General features: G+C 36.0%; 1 protein-coding gene across 1 annotated transcript in view; it reads left to right on the forward strand.

Moving 5' to 3' along the window:
• The window catches only part of SNTG2 (syntrophin gamma 2), a 324,178-nt gene that overhangs the window by 292,340 nt on the left and 6,901 nt on the right, over positions 1-24,937 (forward strand). The window contains exons 15-16 of the mRNA XM_075707925.1: positions 14,422-14,514; positions 19,209-19,319. Of these exons, the coding sequence (XP_075564040.1) occupies positions 14,422-14,514; positions 19,209-19,319 (204 nt within the window). The remainder of the gene's footprint in view (positions 1-14,421; positions 14,515-19,208; positions 19,320-24,937) is intronic.

Consider the following 24,937-nt stretch of genomic DNA (forward strand, 5'->3'; position numbering starts at 1 on the left):
AAAAGTCAGAATTGCAATGGAGGAAGACAGGCAGTGAGGTCCTCTCAATCATAACTAGAAGTTCAATCATCTCCCACAAATCCCAGCAAGCCTCTCTGTCTCACCTGGAACATCCTAAACAGTGCAAGACCAATTAAAGATGCTCAGATGAAGTAATTTTTTTCCTTTTTTTTTTTTCTTTAAGTTTTTACGGTGTAGACAGATTCAAAAATAAAAGGCTAGCACTTTCTCCAGATCTCTTAGTAATTCTTTGACCCTTCAGGGTAGTCTTGTCAGTACTATGGGATTTTATTCCATGTTTTTTCAATGTTGTCTTTCATAAGTTACTTTCTCAGTATTCTTCCCTCTCCTCAAACTGTTCTTTTCAAAGGAAATTATCTTGACTTACCTGAGTCTTGGATATGATTGTTAATTAATGAAGAAATATCTTCATAGGATGATTTGGATCTTTAGGGTCTTCAGTCTTCTTCCACAGAAGGACTGAGAAGGGTATTGCAATAGTATTTGGTAGCAGACAGAGGAAAGAGTGACAGTAATACATTTTACTGTCAGCTGTAGAAAAGTTGGGCTGTTTTGGCATCTTAAAACTTTGTACTTATTACATGGCTGGCAGAACACAGAGAAGAGGAATCTGCTTCGCAAGATGGAAGAGTTCTCAGGAGGCTGAAAAAATGTGGGGGAAAATCATCTACTGCAGTGTCACCAAAATACCTGCAGTTGGTGTGTATAATGAGGAGACATGGTTGCATACTCTCCTCATTTATCTAGCAACTTTTAAACATGAAAGAAAGTTTTCCCTTCATGCTTCCATATGTGATGCAGATGCTGCAAGCTCTTTCAAATCCTCATATAGCTGAATAACCTAGTTTCATGAAACCATTTACTTTGCTTGGACAAAAAAGTTGTTTAATATGAGTTCCTGCAAAAACTAAAATGGGTCAGAAGTTGGACTCCACTCAGTCATAACAGAATAATCAGGAAGTCTTGCTGCATGATTATTTTCTGTGCTTGAAGGTAAGTAGTTCTAGTGAACTTCTTTACATTTTGTTCTGCAACTCAGTGACTGATCTTGACAGACAAATAAACCCCAGAAATAAAAATATAATATTTATTTGTTGAGGACAGGGATATGAAGGTATTGTGATAAGAGAAGTGTTAGCAGTAAAATTCATGTTCCTGGAATAATACAAATTCTTCCTGTGAGAAATATGCATTAAAAATAACAACAAAAAAAATTTTTTTCACAAATGTTGTAATAGTATTTCACTTAAATCCATGTCATCTGAACATTATTGGAAATCCAAAACCAGTTTATAATGAACATAAATGTATGATGCAAATATCCCATGTATTCCTTTTTTATATTTCATTTAACATGCATCTGCTTCTGTGGATGTTTTATCTTTTTGTATGCATTTTTAACATTTACTTATTTTCCTAAGAGTTAACAACAAGCCATTCTCTATAGTGAGATTCTTGATGCTGAACATGTAAGCCAGACTGGGTCATTGTGGCTCAGAATTGCTTGCTGATTATGTCTGTTCCTGGATAAATGCAAGATTAATTATCGGGAATAATTGTGCATGCAAACCTGGAGCTTTGTTTCTATAGGATTCCCATTTCAGTTTTCTTTCCACAAATATTGTGCTGCTAAAACACCATGATTAAAATTCATTAAAAAAGAAACAATAGTTAAAACAAATGCAATTATTCAATTCCTTACAGTTAAAACAAATGCAATTAATCAATTCATTTTCTGTTTTGTAAGCAACAATGAATTTCTTTTCAACGCTGGTTGGTCCAGCCAATCCGTTTTCATCTGTGAACATGAGCAGTGTTCCATGTTATGAAAGATGACAGACATGAGAGTAACATATCTTGCAGTATCCTTAGTTCACCATCTTTCTGTTCCAGACTTTAACATTTCCCTCTATACACTGTTCTTTGGGATGATGTGAATGAAATGCCTGAGGAGTCTACAACCACGTTATTGATGATTAAAACAAAACAAAACAAATCACATAATTATTTTGAAGAAGTGGTTTACACAATATCCTTTCCTCAGCTTTGTATCTCTTTCCTTTTTTGCTTGATGGACTATCTCTGATTAAGTCTCTGGTCCTGGTGACTTTTTGATATCCTCTCTTCATCTTTTTTAATTTCCTTGTAACATCATAGAATCATAGACTCATAGAATCATTTAGGTTGGAAAAGACCTTTAAGATCATCCAGTCCAACCATTAACCTAACACTACATCATGTCCACCACTAAACCAATTAAAGGTAGAGTAATAATTAATTTCATGTTTCCTTGCTTGGTGAATTAAAGGTAGAGTTTTAACTGATTTCTAACCCATTCGTAATATTCTTGTATGAGAAAGATGAAGTTGCTTTCCATGAAACATACATTGTTTATTGTACAAATCCTTTCAGAATCCATACTGTTTTGGTTTTCACCTCTTGTTTTTGTAATAAAGATTTATGGTTTTAAAGTTTTCTGTATAAAACTTATCCATGTAATGCTTCCCTCTCATCTCTTCTCTGCAGCTCAGGAAATAATCTATGCTATCTCCTCATTCCTACCACTGCTTGCTGTTTGTTCTGGACTGTTACTTAATTTTACATGTGTATTTCTGTTAAAAATCCTCTGAAAGGATTCACTAGAACTAATTGAAAACATACAGAAGTGAATAGGTTGCTTCCAGCTGATTTCAATAACCACTCCAGGAAAGCAGTATTTTCTCATAATTTCCCTTTAAAAGTGTTCAGTTGACTATATTGTATAAAATATCAATATATTTAGTGACTGTATGCATACATACTACTTCCTAACCTGTTATAAGCAATAATTGGTTTATAACATGAAAAGTAATGCTTATATTTCAAATCACCTACTTGCTTCTATAATGTGTAAAATCACTTGTAATGATGAGATCAAAAAGAAAGAACGGCGCAAAACTGCACTGACATTTTAAAAACCTACATTTTCACCAAATTAAATGGCTAAATAGTTCCCATATTTTGAGCAGCTCCAGAAAGAGCCAAAATTAATTTATGTATTTGGGCTTTTATTCTCAGTCCACTGGAGATAACAATAAAGTTCTCATGATTTCAAAATTAGCAGCCAGCTGGAGAAATTCCTTTACATAAAAATTCAAATGGCTTCTGAACAAATTTTTTGCCACTAAACTTCAATGCATATTTTAGCAACATTCCTTTATATATGCTTAAAGTTGAGTGTTCAACAAGCCCTGAGAATGTGAACAGTGATGTGCACTGGTCAGTGATATGTATTCCTTGCATTCCCACTGTATGGTGGCCAAGCTGCAAAGAAGTGTGGAATTAGCCCCATCTGAAACTATTTTTTAGCGTGAAAGGTACAAGTCCAATTGAAGATTTTCAATTTAGAGAAAACTGAAGAAAAGAGTTTGTGATGTTTGGATCCAGACAGCCTAAAAGAAGTTTAGTTCTTGCATCTTCTTCCTGGAACATTAAACACAAAAGGTGTTTTCTAGGCTTTCTCCAATGGCATGTTGAATTCATCTTACTACAACTCAAGTTAGATGTAATCAGAATATATCTTAGAGACTGTGTCCCCACTGGGACTTGAGCAGATATTAGGTATCTTTCCACTCATCTTCCTATCACAGCTAACCTAACTCTTCCGACTACCTCATTTCTGAGATGCTCGGAAGACTTTGGTAACTCTCACAGTCAAAACAAACACACTCCTTGTTTCTAGGCATCTTTGGGAATTAAGTGATGCTTGAGAAATGGTAGTCTAATCAGCCTCTGAGACTGAGCAAAAGAAGTCCACCTAAATAAACAAATCTAGCAGAAATTAGGCAGTCTGAATAAGAAGTAATTGTCATTTCTAGCTTATGACTCTATTAATTCTTCATGGTAAACTGAGACGATGAGTAAAACAGGATTGGTTGATCACAGTGTAATCCTTGTGAGCTCCAAATAATGTATTTAAAATGCAAAAATGTTAAATACAGTTGGCAATGCTATCTTAATTTTATATTCCATAATGATGAAAAAGCATATATGAAAAAGACATATATAGGAATCTCTTAAAAAATGGAAATGCCACCATATGCTAATTTCAGAACTAATTTCTGAAAGAAACAAATAAGCAAAGTGAATATCCTCCTTAAATTCAGGTGAGATATTAAATAGCAGTTAGATGAGGTTAGATTTATAGCGTCATTAAAAGATACTTATCAGTTTGTTACCAGAAGCACTCAGTTTAATTACACAATTAAGTTTTAGATTGTTTTCATTATGTACAGAAAGCTTATTACAATCCCAATTTAACTGGTCATCTTTAGAAATGCTATTAGGTTCTAATTCATTTTCACACTGATGCAAAAAACCCAACCATTCTCCAACCCAAAGAAAGATGCTGAGGACCATACGGATTAATTGTAAAAATGTTTGTAAAAATGATTAATAATTCAACAGTTCAGCTACGAGGTGAGAAACAAGCAATGCACCTATTATAATGTAAAAATTTACAAGGCTATTTACCAATTTACAAGGCTATTAAACAAAATCTTGTTTACATATTCTGTATTTTAAACATGATTAATATAAAATGTTGACTTTCATGAAGCTATACCAATATTTCTAAAAATAGTAGTATATTCTTAAAATTACAAATTATTCCTGTTGAAAGGGTAAATCCAAAGACATATCTGTCTGTCTATCTATCTATCTATCTATCTATCTATCTATCTCAATATATTTATATTTATTTATAAATCCAAAGATTTAGATAACAACTATGTGGTGTGAGTCTAGTTTTGTTATTATTTTCCAGAGGATCTTATAGACTTGAATATTCAACGATGAAACTACTAAGCTGTCAAGAAGTTACTCTCATGGAATTTCAAATTTACAGAGTAATATTTCCATATAATTTTGATATTTTATTTTATATTTTCAAAAGCTGGTGTTCCATATTATTTTCCACCTGTGATTCCTTTATAAGAATCAGGTAGAAAAACAAAATCCCAGCCCAAACATCATTGATTCAGAACTGAATTCTATACTCAGTAATGTCTCTTTTTGACATTGCTAATTAAAATCCTTTTTCAACTGCGAAATTCTAGAATTTATAGATCACCAGAAAAGAAAAAAAACTTTATTATATAATAACAAACTGTATCAAAAACAAGTCAGTGCCTTTGCTGAAGTGAACGGGTAGAGTTCCACTAAGATGAATGGTGCCAGCCTGATTACTATGATTGCTACTGAGAATCTGCCTCAAGTATGTGAAAATATACTTGGGACAATCCACAGGTAGGAAACTGTTAAACCTTCAAGTCACTGTTGTATCTTGCTTTTCTTTATGGAAAAATGAGTTGCTACAAAACCATGAAGCTGTTGCTCAGGCAGAGAGATGAGGAAGCACAATCTGTTCTTGACATAAGACAAGGCTAAATAATGCACTGTGAATTTTTACTGCTAGAGGACGACCACTGCTAAGCTGCTGGCCTTTGATTTTGTCCTCCTTACCTCCATTTCTCTCACTGCCTTTTCCTACAACCAATTTAGGCCATAGTCTGCCTGTTCAGCAGAGGAGGTAGCAAGTTGTGTTTCTGCTGTCAGATTTACATTAGCCATAGGTTCATATTACAGGGAGAATGCCGTGGCCATGAATAGTCATCCATAACTGCATTACCTGCTCGTCTTGCCAAGTAATAGCTGAATCTACAACGGTTTAGGAGAAATTAGTTGACCTATCAGTCTTGCTATAGGAACACAATTCCCTGCAGAGGAACATTTGCTTCAGGCCGCATGTGCATGTAGCCCTAGTCTCTCTGTGACAGTGGTTTAATGCTTATTCCCCATTATTATGCTGAAGTTTTCTAAAAAGGCAGTCTGTCCAATGAGAGCTCTACTAAGAAAACCACTTTTGCAGTTAGCTGCTATAATGTCACGATCATTACGAATTATAAATAGATTAGATCAGATAGATATTTATTTCAGTTAGAACAGATGTTGTGTGGCAGGAATTGTACTTATGAGTGTGGCTCAGATTGTTATAGATGACCTAAAGGAAAAAGTTTCAAGCATAGCAGTATCCTAAGAAAGCCAGCATTTAAAACATGAACATACTAAGCATAGGTGTTATTTTCTAAAGCACTAAGCACTGAGCTAGCACTGCTTCTACTGAAATCAATAGAAGCTTTCTTTGAAGTTTGGTGAAAGTATAATGAGCCATTATTTGAGTCCTTTGAAAAAATCTTACTTTTAGTGCCAGTGTGTCTCTTGCATACATATATGCTGAACCACAGATGTGCAACAATGTTTAAAAAAAACAATTATAATGTTTTCTTGAAATCATCAGATTATAGCACCATCTTTTATAAGCGAATGTACTTTTTTATACTAATACCCAGTCAAGCAGGCCAAAGAGAGTCATTTCAGGGCATTAAGATGCAATTCCTTCAATTGCAGCAACTACAGATCTTGAAGGAATGTACAAGATTTTTATTCAGACCTGTTTTGTTTCAATGAAGTGGTTTTAATTGTATCTATCCATAATTATCACAGTTCTGTAGCCTTTTAATTGTGACATGATTTAATTCCTTAAAGGTAGGGCCAAATGACTGGATCTGCCACATTTTTTAATTGAAGATGATATTCATTCAATCACTCTCACAGAAATTATTTCACTGATCCTTTTGCACACTTATCTGGAACAGGAATACACCTGAGCTTTGGAAGTCTGTTCAGAATGAAATTTCTGAAAACTCTCATGCTTTTCATGAATGTCAGATTTCATTGTCATTTCATTTTCTCATCTGTAATGTGGATTCAGAGTGAGAATGCTTTCAATGGACTTTATAAACATCTTCTGAAAGTTTTGCTTTAAAAAATGGTGGTTTATAATACAAAATATTTTCTCCTAAAATAAATCAGAATTTTAAAATATGAGAAAACCAAAGTATGTGCATTTTTACTTCAACTATTTTGGAATTTCAAAGAGTTTAAAAAGCACTTCTGTTTAGCACAAGTAATTCTACGTGAAAAGACTGTTGAAGAAGATTTTGCAGGCTGTCTTCAGAATTAAGGAGTTTAATTTTGTATGCCTCCTAGTACACTCTCTGTATGTGGGCTGAGATATATTTCTCAGTACAACCATAACAGCTCTGGTTGCTCTTGTCATCATTGCCACATCTGACTCAGAGGTTTTTTATCCTAAAAGCGGAATTTGCAAAAAAGCTTATTCTTGACATAGCCTGTCCCATATTAAGGCTTTTACCAAACCCTAGGTTTTGGTAAATACGTTGGATGCATTAAGAAACCTTACTCCTGTCACTCCTGTATGATTTAATAGCCTGTAAAAAGCTGCTATATAAAGTCTTAATGCAAGAATCTGTGTTCCAAACTGTCTACTGTTGGTATAATTTTTTACCCTTACCCTCCCTGTATTTTAAATGCTGTTGTGCATTATTTTATTTCTAATGCATACTAAAAGAGCACATTATTTAGGTCCTTCTCGGTTTCAGGCATTTAAGTTCCTCTGACAAGTCCTACAAACTTCCTCCCATTTTTTACAGATGCCCACACTGACAGAAAGACTAAAAAAAAAATTAAATGTAATATGAGGTGGGATTTGGTCTCAGAAATAAGAAGAAACCTTTTTATCAGTGATATTTAGACGATATTAAAATTTTATGAGTTCAAATTGGCAGCCCTGGAGTCTTCTGTTAATATGATTGAAATGTTGACCAGTAATTGTTTTCTAGGGAAAACTCTTACAATTAAATTCAATTATTATGTTAATCTCCAGTTTAATAGCATATGACAAGCAAATCACTTCATATACATTTAGCCCATTAGAATTCCACTCTCGTCCTCATATGTATACAATTCACTTTCTTAAGTCTTTATGAGATCATGAACTTTGTTGAAAAGTTAACTCCTTTAATAGGCAAAAGTGCTCAGTTTAGGGTATTTCTAGTTGTTCTGTTTGAGATTTTTACTCACTTAATTTTAATCTGCATATGGCTAAGCTGTATTTTTTTTTTTACATTAAATAACAGCAGACCAATCTTGAATAGCTCAAAAGACCTTTGTCATTAACTTTAATAGATTTGGGGGTCATCACTAAATTAAACATGTTAAATGCATGCACTGCTGTTAGTGGCTTGTATCTATATTCATTGGTAATTAACTATAAAAAAGGAAAAAGACCAGAACCAGATGATGATGGCTGTTTTATAATATATGAAGTAGGTACTGGTTTTACTGAACAAATAAAACTGTGTTCTCATCAGTTGTGTTATTTTACATGTAAAGAAGATTACTTGTCTCTGGAAAACAATATTCTAAAAATATATTAATTAGATTAATAAAATAATGTTAATTTAATTTTAATAGAAATACTCCCTTGTTCTAAGCAAAGTCAAAGTTTTATTAAGATTTTAGCATTTAGTATAGTGACAGCATATTATTTCCACACAGAGTCCTAGCACGTATTTTAAGTGAATAAGTGAATAATATGAATACAGTGTGCAATATGTGTACTGTACACATGGATATGATTCTTTCCCAAATGCTTTGCTGTCTGGCTATTTTTATCACTTATTTTTAGAAAGTATGTGTTGAATTCTATAACATGAGTATAGTGAGAAATAGTGCCTGTGTTTCCATTTTAAGAAAGTATGTGTTGAATTCTGTAACATGAGTATAGTGGGAAATAGTGTCTGTGTTCCCACTTACGTGTAATAAACCTTTACAGCCCATCTTAGAGCAAATGTATGTATACATATAAAAAGCAGTTGACAGAGTAGCAGGGGGAATGTGTGGTTTAAGCAGTAAAGTGTAATGGTATTGTCTACTTTCCAATTGCTTTTTGGAAAATAAACAAGCAAAATCATGTATGTGCCAAATTTGTATTCATTTGGAATAGGAGACCAGTATTTATTTCTGTATTTTGGATGATCAAAAGCACTAGAATTCCTGCTCAACAAAACATAGCTGAGTCCAAAATGAATGAATATATTGCATACGAATGCTGTAGTTAAAGCAAAAGTGAGGTTTTTCTTCATGCAAGACAATAATTAACCACAGTGTAGCCAGGCATCAGCTGAATTTTTGAAACTGTAAGCTTGATGAGGTATTAAGAACAACAGCACTAGAGTTATAAAAGTAAACTCCATTAAAAGGAATATACAGTATGTCATTTTTCTGTGTTGCCCTTACCTGACCAACATCACTGAATCTCATTTGTTCCTTAGAAACTTTATTTGCCAAGGAAATAAAGGAAATCTTAGGAAAATGAATACTAACTGAAAAGGTTGGTAACTGACCACCTTGATTCTTTAAAAATTATATAATTTTTTTTTTTTTTTTTTTTACTATGAATCTTTGTTAATGGTCTCAGAATGTAACATCTCAACTGACAGGCATTATTAGTAAACATGATTTTAAAGAATTTACTGAAAAACATAAACAAGTGGAACCTCTATTTCTTGGAAAGAATACAATCCCACATTAGAGTAACATTAAGATTGTATCTATTAAAAAAAAAAAATCCAGAGATACTACATTGGACACCTATGACAGAACTTATGCAAATTTAGGCCCCCCCAGCTAAAGCATTTCAATAAGCTCATATTCCAGTAACCTCAAAAATCTATTTCACGTCCAGATTTATTTAGAAACGTTTGGACTGTGCAGTCCCTGAAGCAATCAAACTTGCATAATGGCTTCAGCCTAACCCGGGAGAACCACATGTCTGTGCTGAAATCAGGCGGCCTCTGATCTGTCAGGCATGCTCACTTCCTTCCGGCTTCATACTACAGCTCTGTGTAGCCAAGGACCCCTGCACATAGAAGGCAACTCAAGGAGAGCAGGGGTCGTCTTTTTCTTCCTTGCCTCTCCTTCCTAAGCAGCCTGTGTCTGGGGTGCAACAGTGCCTATTACCAACCAAGTATTTGTGCTTCCAGCCATGTTGTAGGGCAGTGACTAGACATGAAGTGGTCCCCCTTTCTGTTTGTTGCCCGGGCTCTGTCTCTCACTGTACAGATATTTGAGGTATACTTATGCCCTCCTCTCTGAGTGGAAATAAGAGAGTCCCTCCTGTAGTCTTTTCCTGTGTATTCATTCTCATTTTAGCATTCACTCACCTCTTGACTTGGGTGCTAACATCCGTGAACCACGTTTAAAGCCCTTCTCGTTAAGTTAGCAGATCTGTTCACAAACACATTCCTTCCTTCTGAGGGAAAGAGTCATTGTAACTGATGATCATAAAAGCTGGGTTTGAAATTAATTGGGCTGTCATTGAGCATATTTGTAAAGTCTGTTCTTGTTGTTAGACAGAATCCTACATCGGTCTTTGTTTTAGAGTACTGAAGCAACCTGTCCCTTGTCCTCTCCCTGTTGTAAAAACTGATGGAAGATAAGCATAAAAGAAGTCTTTCTGTTTTTTCCGTTAAGAGGTAATTAACCCAAGCCTTCAATGCTAATTACCTTCTGTGGATTCCAAGATGTGTGCATAGTCATGGAAGATATTAATTGATGTGGATAGCAACAACAACAAAAAAAAGTACCAAGTTCCCCAAGCCTCACAACATTAGTTAACTGTAGGATCATGCTGGGATGGAAGTGTCAAGTGTTTTGTAGATGGCAATGAGAGACAAACTACTGACCAACTGATGTGACCTTGTTAGAGGGCTGAAATCTTGCCCTAGGGTAAATGTAGGGACTTAATTCTGAAGGCTGCAGTAGAAGGGTACTTACACACTCTCATCGACACCTCCTGCTGTAGATGCAGGCCCTCTTTTCCCACCATTTAGCTTCTAGGAGTTTCTTTTTCCTAACTCTCTGCCCTACCCAACCTCCTTACTCCCCTCCAGGAATCTCAGTTCCCTGCAGTTCGTGCACAGACAAGAGTTTGGCTTTGTATCAGTGATTTGCTGAAGAGAGGCAGGAATTTCATTAGCAAGAAGGAAATGCTGTGGCCTGCTTTTACCTTCCCCTTCTGCTTTTGGAGCAAAGAGGCTTGCTCACTCTCACATGAGCTACTCTGGTGAAGGGGACCCAGTGTGGAGGCATTGACAAGATAGGCAGAGAGCACAGGTGCTCAGGACCACTCAAGACTGGTATTGCCAGTATGTGAGATAATGCTAATTAGTGCATAGTGATATTAGTATTGCATGATACTGCCTACATTTACAGTGCAGTGCTAGCATGATAGTGTCATGCTGGCCACCACAAGTCTGCCCAAAGAAGCAGCTGGAACACCCATTGGTTCTGCAGAATAGCTCCAGTGGAACCTGCCATCAGGAGGGCAGGAGCTCCAGCATCCTGAGACAGTCTGCTAAATGAGGATAGATCAAAGGTGAATTATTTCTGGGAGATCTCTATGTCCATGGGAAAGATAGTGAGTGTATATGTGTAGTCATTGTAACTATTAAGTCCTTTCAAGGTCTGAGAGGACAGATACCAGTACCAAAGATAGACCAGTGCCATGCTTCTGAATAGGGACAGGAGGTCTAAAAAATTCCTTCTATGAATGAGTCAGAAACACCGTTTTTCCATTCTTTGGACAGTGATATTATCAACTTAATGACCTTTTCATGAGTCAAAGGTATATATATTGAGATACTGATACCTGAACAATTACATAGATAACAGTTTTGTAATTGACTTTTATTACAGATAATTATTCTACAGATCATTTCACCATTGCTTAGAAAACATTAACTAATTGATCTAGGATGTATACTACAATTTTCTTAGTTGTTGCAGTTTAGGCATGAGGCCTTCCTTTTAATAGCTAAATTCTTACACTTTGACTAAAGAATCTCATCAGGCTTAAACTCCTAGTGTACATCCCCATAATGTTCAGAATCACCAAGCTGAGAGCTGGAAAAACTTTTACATATTGTCTGGAGCAGAGCAAGCCAAAGATTGTCACTATACCACATTTGCTAATGTTTTGAATTTTCATATGTGTATGAGCTATGTAAATTAATGTGCCTATTAGGGTATAGTTGTATGACTGGAAAATATTTTAATGCATATCTTAATGTTGATAACCTTGTCGATTCTCATCTATCTCTGCTTACAATCCACAACTCTTTTGTGATAAGCTAGCATTAGACCTAAGCCCAGAAAAATCTCATTTCCAGTCAGTAAGGAAGGTTTTTTTAAATAACCTATTCTTTTCCTCTCTGTTGCTTATGCTGTGACTTCTGAAGCTGGCTAATATGCAGTGCTATTTTATTTTCTGCAAAATTAACTAAAAGGCAGCTAAGCCTAGATTTCTTATGTTAAACTTCCACGTAAACAATTGTTGTAGGTAACCAAGGGTGATCACACAATTGCAAGTTTACAGGAAGCTTATTCCAAAGGCAAGAATGAAAAGGTACAGTGCTCCGTGCTAGTGTTAATGAGTGAAGATGAGGGTCCTTATCACAGAGCCATCTGAGAACCTGTCCAAAGTCATTGGGGAAATGCCATAAACAGGCTTTTAAATTTATACAGCAAAATGCAAACCAGTTCTATTGTAAAGAACATGCTATTAGTGTATTTTGTAAATATAAACCTTATATACCTATTTGTAATGCATATCACAGTGAAAATACAGCGTATTCTGTTTGTCTCTAGTATTTGTCTGTGAATAATTTCTAAACCAGTTCCATTATTTGCAAATATTGAATATTTGTAAAATACTTCAAGCTAATTATTTGTGCATAGTTCGGTTTAGTATTCACCATTTGTGGCTGAGCAATTAGATGCTTACCCATTGGAGGAATGTAATTTAATATGTTTTAAAAATTGCTTTGCTGAGTCAGAACTCAGCTAGTATAAGCATTTTAATTGAAAAATAATGGAGAATAAGTTATGACTGGTGCTTAATGCCACCTTATAATTACTAAATTAAATGTAGGGATATTTAAATGTCGTTCTAATTGAATATCAATCACTGAAATCTTTTTAAATGCCAAATATGATCTTTGAACACCAATGAGCAAAAATAATATACATCTCTGTCATTGCTGAACTGATTATAATACTAATCTGTACTAATAAATTAATTTCATTCCCAGTATCTTTTCAGTATCCTTTATAAAACATCATATCTGTAACTCAGAAATGCTTATTTTAGTGTAACTCTAAATATTTTTATTAATAGTGGAATGAGGAAACCTTTACAATTACTAAATGCAGAAGTTTTAGATGATAGTAAAAACCTTTAAAAAACAATTAAAGGACAGTTTTCAACTTAAAGAAGTTTATTAATGCTTTCAATCTCCTCTAGGCCATTCTTGTGTTAAAACCATTTTTTGGAATTTAAATAAACTACCCAGATACAAAAATTCCATGTAAACAAATGTCTAAGTGTGAGGCAACATTGCAGTTTGAAATATCAGTGGAAGCAAAGTAATGCTTCCTGGAAAGAAAAAACATCAAAGATTTCATAAGGCACAAGGGTATAATTCTAAAAATGGCTGGTAAAGTGAGGCAAGGAAAGGCTGGAGGCAGGATCTGATCTCTACTCATGCTGAAGGCAGTGGGCTTTTTGCCATTAACTGTGAATAGTGAATGTCATCAAGCTGTTTCATATTACAACAGCAGCAGAAGCTTTTTCATGTGCTTTCAGAATCCGTCATAAACCAAGTTAGCTAGCCTTAAAAACACATGTAAAGAAGAATGTTAATTGACTTTTTACTGTAAAGCTTATTCAGAAGTTTAAACAGGACTTCTGGGTTTTGTTAATAAAACAGATTTTTTCTTTCTAACCTGAAAGGTGATCAGAGAATTGGGGTATATATAGCACTGTCTAGCAACTATCAGTGCTAATTAATGAGTGATAGTTATTAGCTCTTATTATTAAATTACATTAAAATTAGCTAACATAGTGCTGTACTAGCATGTCTCCCAAGTTTACAATTGAAAAAATGTTGCAAAATAAAAAAGACTGTCTACAAAGTTTAAATCAGATGGAGAGGTCAAGTAGACAGATAGCTTTTTCATAATTAGATTGCAATGACTAAACATTAAGGCACTGTTACCTGCACATTTCCTAGAAATGATGTCAGCAGTCATTAATAAGTCAGGTCTAAGCAGTTTTCCAAAAGTTTGAAATAGTCAGATTTGACTGTGTTTGTTCTGTGTTGCATTTTGTAACAGATGGTTTCCAAGAATATGGTATTTACTTTGTAGAAGAGTGACTTGAAACACAGAAGACCTCCAGTTAATGTCTAGCTGACAGACCTGATACTGACTTACAGTCAGAAGTTTCTGACAATTTTAAAACTTAATGATATAAAGCAGTACCAGTGTTGCCAGCTGAGTGTCTTCCCACACAAAAATCTGCATAAAATATTTTTTTTGTAGGATAAATGACAATAATGGTTGTTCTCTCCAAAATCATACTTTTTTTTTTTCCAGTCTAAAACATATATGTGCAGTTGGCAAGGGGATACCCTGTGTTTCACAGTCGACTTTGCTCTGGGATTTACCTGTTTTGACAGTAAAACAAAGGTAAGAGGAAAAAGAAAAGAAAACATAACTGTGTCTTATTTTACTGTTATTGAAGTTATCAGTAACTTTAGTTTTTTATGTTGATCAGTAACGGTAATTTTTTATGTGGATGTCGAGTATTTCTTCCTCAAAGGTACTGTACTTTTTATTTATATAGCACTACTGAAATGTAGTTAGTTTGGGACTTGAAAGGGACAATTATTTGTGACATAGCGTGTAAAGATAAATTTTGGAGAAAGATATAAAAAAAGTAATTTCCTTTTCAAGCAATAAAAGCAAAGGAAGGTTGTATTTAGCCAAGAACTTGGTTTCTTATAATGAAGAAACTTGAAGATTTTTAAAAGATTACTAGTCATGAAAAAATGAAGTGTCACCTCATTCTATTTGTTTTGAAGCTACAGATATAAAATATGATTACTTATTCTTCCATCATAAGAAATTTAGGCCATGTCTAAAATAGACAGAACAAGGGCAAATGCATTTCAAAGTTAAAATCTGCAAGATAAAATTCACTTATCTTGCAAAACACTGGTTATATATAAAGTGCTACAGGGGATGGTTTATGATACATGGAAACTTCCAAGCCCTGTCTATAATTCTAGTATTTTATATATAATTTAGTGATACTTTAATTTAAATTATTCTAAATGGATTTACACATTTGTTTGCCAGTAGAAGTAAACATACTTACAAAAAAATGTTTCTGCATTAATAGAGCTGTACAGTAGGTCTGTCCTCTGACATGTGGTCTTAACTCCAAACTGAAAGGAATTTTTAAATAGATATTAAAGAAATTCAGTCAGTCATCCTGAGTTAAGAGGAAACATAGTGCATTTTGAAATATTTACACAGGATCTAGTTTTTGTGTGTTGGTATTTTGGGGGTTTGGGTCAAAATGCACAAGTTTATTGAAACCTTTGTGCAGAGAAATAATGACCAAGATCATTGTTATTTGAAAATTTAGACTAATTGCATTAAGTGTGATATCCTATGAGTTAGCATAAAGTTTCAGGAAATATGTTTGCATACCTTTCTCTGCCTGAGGTGATACTGCATTCCGAAATTTTGCTTTTTACACAATTGTACCCATTTTGCATGTAGCCACAAATTAACTATAGAAAGTAATCTCATTAGTTTGGACTACAGAAAATGTTTCTTTTAAATGTGAAGATTGATTGGGTGTACTCCCACCTTTAAAATTAGAAACTTCTCTATTGGTAGGACTTTGAGCCGCAGTGCCTACCTTCAGTATTGATGATGAGGAGGATTTAGATCAACCTTTGTTGCTTTCCTAAGGAGAAATACAGAATACCACCAGATAGACTGATTCTGTTGTTAAACTGTAAAAGTTCTGGAGAGCTCAGGTACATTTATTGTTCATCTGTGTGAGAGATGGAGATGTCCTCTGCACCCTCAAGCTCGAGTGAGGCAGTAATGGGTGGCTTCCACAGTTCATCTTACTTCCCATAATTGTCAGCTGAAGTTGACTGTGTTGCCCCATACTCATTGCTTTTTCAGAATATTTCCTACCAACACTGAATAGATTGTTGAAGTGGTCAAGCAATTAACAGTTCATTAGGGACACAGCAATTTTGCTGAAAAATTTATTTTTTCTTAGACATAATGAATTTCAAATTAATTTCACCTATTGATGCACTGAATGCTCTTACACCACAGCAGGTGTTCATACAGGCTTATTAAAATAAAGGCCAGTCCCCCGTCTGCTCTACGACTCTAAGCCTGGATCTCAAATTTTGGGCAACTAGCTCATGTACTCATTAAAAAATGTTCTTTTTTACAGTCTGGAAAATAATATAAAAAGGGCCTTCTTATTACAAATGGCAAGATAAAAAGGGCAAGAACTTTTGCTTAGGAGTGTGGTGGGTTGGCCCTAGCTGGACGCCAGGTGCCCACCAAAGCAGCTCTGTCACTCCCCCTCCTCAGCTCAAGAGGGGGGAGAAAAATACGATGCACAGCTCATGGGTCCAGATAAGGGCAGGAGGAGATCACTGAACAATTACCATCAAGGGCAAAACAGACTCGATTTGGGGTAGTTTAATTTATTACCAATCAAACCAGAGTAGGGTAATGAGAAATACAACCAAACCTTAAAACACCTTCCTCCCACCCCTCCCTTCTTCCTGGGCTCAACTTCACTCCCCATTTTCTCTACCTCCACCCCCTGAGCGGCGCAGGGGGATGGGGAATGGGGGTTGTGGTCAGCTCATCACATGTTGTGTCTGCCGCTCCTTCCTCCTCAGGGGAGGACTCCTCACACTCTTCCCCTGCTCCAGTGTGGGTTCCCTCCCACGGGAGACAGTCCTCCATGAACTTCTCCAACATGAGTCCTTCCCACAGGCTGCAGTTCTTCATGAACTGCTCCAGTGTGGGTCCATTCCACGGGATGCAGCCCTTCAGGAGCAGAGTGCTCCAGCATGGATCCCCCATGGGGTCACAAGTCCTGCCAGCAAACCGGCTCCAGCCTGGGCTCCTCTCTCTCTCCATGGGTCCGCAGGTCCTGCCAGGAGCCTGCTCCATCCCAGGCTTCCCACGGGGTCACAACCTCTTTTGGGCACATCCACCTGCTCCACCATGGGCTTCCATGGGCTGCAGGGGCACAGCCTGGCTCACCATGGTCTTCACCAGGGGCTGCAGGGGAATCCCTGCTCCAGCGCCTGGAGCTCCTCCTTCCCCTCCTTCTTCACTGACCTGGGTGTCTGCAAGGTTGTTTCTCTCACATGTTCTCTGGCTGCTGTTCCCCCATGGTTTGGGTTTTTTTTTTTTCCCCTCCTTCTTAAATATGTTATCGCAGAGGCACTTTCACCGTCACTGATGGGGTCAGCCTTGGCCAGTGGCGGGTCTGTGTTGGAGCTGGCTGGCATTGGCTCTGTCAGACATAGGGGAAGCTTCTAGCAGCTTCTCACAGAAGCCACCCCTGTAAGCCCCCCACTACCAAAACCTTGCCACAGAAACCCAACACAAGGTGTTTAAGTTCTTTTAGAAAACTTTTCTAGAACAGTTTTGGTGGATTCTTAAACTTATTTGAAAAAATTACTTCATTTCCTACATGTTCTGTTCCAGGGTCATTCACGGGCTTAACTCATTCAGCTTTTACCATTTTGGGCCCATGACAAAGATACTCTTGTGCCCTGCAGCTGCTTTATATCTATCACAGAGATTCTTTTTATCTTGGCTTGGTTGGTTCATCTTCCCCATCCTATGCCTCCAGCTGCTCATCCAAGATAAAGGGATCCCAAAGAGTGCGTTTTCTTCCATCTTCCAGAGCCATCTACTTCTTTTCCACTCAGTGTCAACTGTTGAGAGAGATGATGACTCCAGCAATGCCTATTATTGCTAAATTGTTCCTAAGTTCTTGTTTCATCTCCACTCTAGCAGTTTATTATATAGCGAACATTCACCTATCCTATTTAGATCCAAACTCATTTAAGCTTTGAATACTTTTCAGGTGGTCTAATTAGGCCCTCTGGACCCAGTTAAAATCTGTTCATGAATGTAAAGTTTAAGCACCATCACAATGCTGTAGCATAGTTTGGTTTTTCTTCATCTGTTATGTTTGCCTAAAAAGTCAATGACATTTATGTCTGCAGGGAACCAGGAGATGGAATCAGGCTTTTTGTGCCTTCTGTAAACCTTTTTTTGTTTATAGGGCATTCCCTTTCAAACTATGACTAGGGTTCTGAAGACCACTGGTAGCACTGGTCTACATGAAAAAAATATTCTGCAGTGAGGTATATTGAAAAAGGGGACATAGCAAACTTTTGAAATAGCCTTCAAAGTATTTAAATTGTGTTTCCTCAGCAGTGTCCAGGGACTGAATCACATTTCAACATGTGCATAGAATTTGCATTAAGATTATAGGCATTAAGCAAATATCAGGAGGAAGTCCAGATGCAAGTTTTTACCTTGTGGTTTTTTTAAACTTACACATTTTCAGGCAATCAATAGAAACATTCAAATAAATACAGAAAATGGCATTGGTTTCAAAAATAATTTCCCAATATTTTTTTTTAAAAAATATCTCCATAACAATTAAAACATACCTGTCAATTTAGGATTTGCCAACAGTAGTAAGATGCCATGCATAAACCTGTAGGAGACCAAGAAGCCTAGAATTCTTATATATTTTGCAAACAACTATGTAATGTAGAACATATTTTTGTGGTTTGTGACACTACATTCAATAATAACATTTTTGCATTTCCATAGCTTTTTTTAGCTAAGGATTTCAAACCATGATACACACATCAGTAAATTCAGCTTTGCAAAATCTGTGTAAGACATTATTATCTACGGTATGCAGATGAGCCAGCTGAAATATGAAAGATCGAGATATGGTATGGAATTATGTTCATAATGAAACTGATACAAATATCCTCATGGATCTTTCTGGAATTAAGCTTTTGCCATGGATTTTGATATCATGTAGGCAACTGAAATATTTACATTTCAGAGAATTCTAAATAATTGTTTAATTAGTGAATATTAATATCGCATCTTTTGTTTTCACATATGATACAGAGGTATTAATTTTATTTGCTCTGCAACCAGCCTGTTATCATGCACTATGTTTACTGCCCTAATGCTTTGTCTTAATACATAAACATTGATCATCAGTCTATAGTTCTAGGTAAGACTGTGTAACAGCGTCCTTAATCAAATTTCTTTCTCTTTAGAACGTGCTGTGGAGGTTTAAATTCTCTCAGCTCAAAGGCTCTTCAGATGATGGGAAAACAAGAGTAAAGCTGCTTTTTCAGAATCTAGATACCAAACAAATTGAGACAAAGGTAAGCAACATCCTCTTTTTCAGTTTAGTAAAAAATAAAATAGAATTACTATAAAGGCATCAAAAATTCCCTTTTCTGCAGCACATGCATATGGTGAACTCCACATCACAGTTTATCTCTTTTTTCCTGTTCTCTAGAAACTCCACTATAAATGGAAGTGATGTAGTATTTCATCAGTATTATTCAGTATTTCATCAGCAAACTTAACCTGAGTTGTCTGTTGGCTCTACTGTAAAAGATATTATAATATCTGTTACAAAAAGTACAATACTGTAATAACTTGACTATAGTAGCAGGTCATTTCCACTTCATTTCTCACAGTACTCCCTGGAGACAGAAAAGGACTACTATCATCATTTTATATGTGACCATCTGTTGCAGAGAGCTCACGTAACTTGTTCCAGGTCAGAAAGGAAGATTGTACTGGTGCGAAAACCATAGTCTGAATCTCTTAATCTGTGTATTAAATCATTAGATAATCCACGTGTGTGGCGAAGGGCTCCAATTTCATTGTTTGCAATACTGGATCATTCTTCTTTCTGTTGTGGTAAACAATCTGATTTTTTTAAATTTTATTTTATTTCTGTGCTCACTTCAGTTGTTTTTAATTGGTTTTACCTGTATTTTACTCTTTAGACAGAAAAATTGTAAATTTTAGCATTTTTATGAAAATTTTGTTATCTGTAAGATAGTAATAAAAGTAACAATAATAATAATTTTACATCAAATTTTGTCCATGAGACAGATTTGTTAAAACATTGAAATTATTCTTTTGCATAGCTCTAATGAAAACACCTTGTAATTGGCAAAATTTTCATGAATATTTGTGAGGTACTTTGAAATTATCAGATGGAAGACGATACGTGATCAGTTCATACAGAATTCTAAGTATGTATATACCTAAATGTACATATGTGTTGTAAATGTTGGAAGAACCCAGGAAAAGCTCATTAAAGGCCAGTGGAAAGGCTGATGCCAAGTAGCTGAGGATTTGTCAGGATTTCGGTGACTGTACCTTTTACCACTGCCTCTGCGCAGTGCAGTGTATCCAGTAGGATTTCACATTTAATGGGACTGGTCTGCAGCTGTGCAGCCTCTCCACTTCAGATAAGTGGTACATATATATATTCAGGTATATGCCCACCACCCAAATGGTTTTATTTCTTAGACTTCGAAATTACAGACTAGTCAGGAAATAATCAACACTAATACCCATAGTATAGTACAGTATCTGCCTCAGCTTATTGTACTGAAAGAGATTTCATAGAGCCAGATGGTGCTGTACGGTGAAATGCAGCCAATAACAAGAAACAGAAAATGCCATCAAATAATAGAAGTTTCATTTTTCCTGAGTAAATGAGCCACTACATGTGAAATAAAGCTTGGTACAGATGACTTATGTTCACTTGCCAGTAAACAGTAGAGTTAAGGTTGCAAAAGAATTTTCCGGATTATGTCTATTTTATATGCTTATAAATTCTTGGGAAAAAAAACCCCACATTTGGGAATTCTATTTTTGCATCTTGTTGACTAGTTAGAGATAATGTTTTTTCTCCTTCTATAAATTTTAAGCCAAGTGCTTCTTCCTGTGCACTTCAGTTTTAGGTGAAGAACAATACATTTTTCCATTTTAAAAGTTTTCTGTTTGAAGGAGATAATAAGGCCTAGATTCCTGTCAATTCCTTCTCCTTGAGGTCCTTCATATTCCCTACAAGTTCCCCTCGTAGTCTCCCACTTCAGTACTTCCCTGCCTTTAGTACTTCCAGTAATAACTCCACTTTGACTCCTTGAAATCTGCCAAAAGTCATTGTAATGCACTCATATTACTGCCAAGTCCCAGCATATTTTTATCCAGCCTGACAATAGGGAAAAAGCTGTTGCAGCTGGCTTATGTGTATCTTACCTGGTTAGATAACCCATGTGTAATTGGTGGCCAAGGGACCCCTGCCCCAGCTGTTGGTCAAGGCAGGAAAGGACAATGCTCTCCCTGCCTTCACTTCCCTGCTGGGTGGTAACACGACCTCCCAATCCTTGCCAACGCCTTGTGCCTCACTTCTAGAAATTCAGCTCTTTCCACCTCTTCAGCAAATAGGGCAAAAATTGCACACATGCATACATATGTGACTTCATCATTTCTGTAGGAAATCAGACTTATTTTTTTATAAGAGTAATTTAAAAGTTCTAAAATTGCTACATGGATCTATATGAAGGAGTAGCTCTGCGACTATTTTGAAAGGGGGAGGAGAGTGGTTGATTATGAAGTATTCCTGGATTGTAGCATTAATGTGGAGTTTGTATGGTCAACTCTTCCTTGGATTAGCAGTTTGGAATTCTCTGAGGTGGAGATGCCTTTTCATGTCCCCTTGGTGGGGGGCTTTTAAACCTGTGTGCTCTTCAGCCAGAAGGAGCATGTTGACTACACATGCACCTCTTACACAATGAAAAGTTCATATGCAAAAAGATACTTGCTTTTGTCTTTTCTTAACAGTTACAACTAAAAAAAAAAAGACATGAAAACAAGAAGAAAAAAATCTCTAAATAGTGGTAGGAGAGAGCTGAAGGCATGAAGGCAAGTAATAATTCATAGTTTACTGTGGAAACTGAGCAAATAGTGAAGGAAAAGGATAGGTTACATGCCTTTTTGTTTGCTCCAGTTATCAAAAAAAATGAAATTACATCCCAAATTATGAGTAAGATCACGGGGTTATAAATACAAACCAGAATATGGAAGGAAGGTGCTTGAAATATTTTTAAATGTTAGTTTTTGCAGTATTTAGGAACTAGTGAAAGTTATGTTTGAGAAGTCCAGGTAGATGGGTAAGATTACAGAGAGAGAAAACATAGCAGCTTTTTGGGGGGGGTTGTTTTTTAAAAAAAGGGGATCAAGGGGAGACATAGAGACTTACAGACAAGTGAGCCTAACTTTGATAGTAGAAAAATAACAAGACTATTAAATAAACTCTAAGATTATTAAAACAAATAATTTTTAATTATAGAAGAATAATAAAGTGATAGGAAACTATCAAGATGGATTTTTGAGAAGACACTATAGCAAAATTACCTCATTGCCATTTTATGACAGGCTAACTACTCTGGAGGAAACAATAAATGTGATCTTTCTTGACTTTATTAAAGCTTAAACATAGTCCCACATGATGTTCTCTTAAATAATTTTGGTAAATAGTAACTAAGTTAAGTTACCATTAAAAAAGTTAACAGTGATTGAAAAAGAAATTCTAAAAGTAGATTCCATCATTTGCTTGCAAAATGGAAGAATATAACATAGCCAAATTTGCCTGATCTAGATTCACACCTCTTTAATTTCCTACCTGGTGGAAGTCTGAAGCTGGAGCATGCTCAGTGAAAATTATATCTTTATATAGTACCAATTTGCCAAGTAAATTTTCCAATGAACAAATATGAGCAGATTTCACAGGAATAGTAAAAAGCAAGCCCCTGATGCAAAACTAATCTTCCTGCCAAATTTCAGAGTCTCAGGAATGAGTAAACCATTTTGGCTAAAATTTTCTTTTGAAAAGTAATCTGTTGCGGAAACCTGGTATGGTAAATATCAGCCAAAACATTTATATTTGACAAAGTTCAGCTTATGTACCTGAACACAGGGTTCAGTACTGGGGAATTACAACTAATCTTAATAATAGTTATTCTTAGCCTATATGACATGTACCCTGAATTTTCAAGGTTTCTTTAAAAAAAAATAAAATTTAAGATTAATACTTCCAGGATTGTATTGATGATTTATCTCCCTTAGCTAAACTGTAGCTACCTGGAAGACAAGACTTTTTATTTTCCAAGCATATTTTAACTGAGCATTTCCCTTTTCTTCTCATCTTATTTTTTTTATTCCTTTTATACTATATGGAAAACAAAAGATGGAATTGTATTTCAATAATTCATTCACCCTAAGAATGGAAAGAGAGTTTATTTATCTTTCTTCACTACATTTGCTCTTTTACTAACTTGGTCTCAAATATTTAATTGAAGAAAGAAAGAAAAGAAGTCATATGTCACTAGACTATTGTGAGCCATATTGAAGCTTCAAGTAAATGTTGCTGGTCTCATACATTTCTTGTCTGTTACACACATAACTTAAGAGCCCTGCATATTTATCTGAGTGCATTCAGTATTCTTTCTTCACTGACTTCAAGCCTCAACTCTTCTGTAGTTTCACAGTGGCACAATGTGATCTGATTTTTCAATTAGACTCTGCAGCAGTTTTGCAGCAAGTCCTATTCTGTTTAAAACAGGAGAGCTTCAGGAGAGTGATCAAGGACAGGTCAGCAACCATATTTCTTTCTTTAGATTTACTGTATTCATCTGAGAGGATATTTATTACATATTAGTACTGTTGAGAGATACAGCAAATTAAGGACAGTGCAAGCAAAGCTCTCTCCTTACAGCAACATTAATCTGTAGCATCAATAAAACGTAATCTGGGACTCAAGCCCTTCTGTATTTTTATTAGCATGAGTCTTTTGTTGCTGAAGTCTGGCAGTTTACTACTGAACATCTTGAGAGCTTGAAAACATTTGCAAGATGATGGTAGATAAGAGTTACGATTTTGCCTGTGTGACAGTATTGGACAGTCTGATTGCTGTTGGAAATGTATTTTAATATTTGCTGGAATGGGTGAATTTAGTTGGCTGCTCCTAGACAAGCATCTCCAGAACAACTTTTCAGATGGGTTTCTTGTGCATTAGCAAAGTTGCCAATGCAACATTTGAAAGTGTTCCAGATTTAGCAGTAGACAGTGGCATTTGGAATCGCTCAAGCTGAAAGCAAAAAGCCATCTGACTCTTCCAGATCCCTGTAGAACACTGTTAAAAGTCTTAAGTACACTTGATAGATAGAGTTGTAATTCATCTGGCACTGAATGTTGGCATCAAAGATCTGGTTCTTAGGCTTGCAGGGTAGGAGCACCATTTTAGCTTATCCTTCTTCTCTTTGTGCAAATGACAGTCACAAAGAGGAGGCCAAATAAAAGTTTATAGCTGAAGAAGCTTTCATACCATAACTGAAATAGTATCAGAAATAGTGTGGCCAGCGTGACTAGGAAAGAGATCGTCCCTCTGTACTCAGCACTGGTGAGGCCACACCTGGACTACTGTGTTCAGTTTTGGGCCCCTCACTTCAAGAAAGACATTGAGTTGCTGGAGCATGTCCAAAGAAGGGCAACGAAGCTGGTGAAGGGTCTAGAGAACGAGTCATATGAGGAACAGCTGAGGGAACTGGGATTGTTTAGCCTGGAGAAAGGGAGGCTGAGGGGAGACCTTATCACTCTCTACAACTACCTGAAAGGTGGTTGTAGTGAGGTGGGTGTTGGTCTCCTCCCAAGTAACAAGTGATAGAACAAAACAGCCTCAAGTTGCACCAGGGGAGGTTTAGATTGGATACTAGGAAAAAATATCTTCACTGAAAGGGTTGTCACACACTAGAACAGGCTGCCCAGGGAAGTAGTTGAGTCCCCACCCCTGGAGGTATTTAAAAGACATGTAGACGTGGTGCTTAGGGACATGGTTTAGTGGTGGACTTGGCAGTGTTAGGTGAATGGTTGAACTTGATGATCTTGAAGGTCTTTACCAACCTAAATGATTTTA

The sequence above is a fragment of the Pelecanus crispus genome, chromosome 3, assembly GCF_030463565.1.
Source record: "Pelecanus crispus isolate bPelCri1 chromosome 3, bPelCri1.pri, whole genome shotgun sequence".
Classification (NCBI taxonomy): domain Eukaryota; kingdom Metazoa; phylum Chordata; class Aves; order Pelecaniformes; family Pelecanidae; genus Pelecanus; species Pelecanus crispus.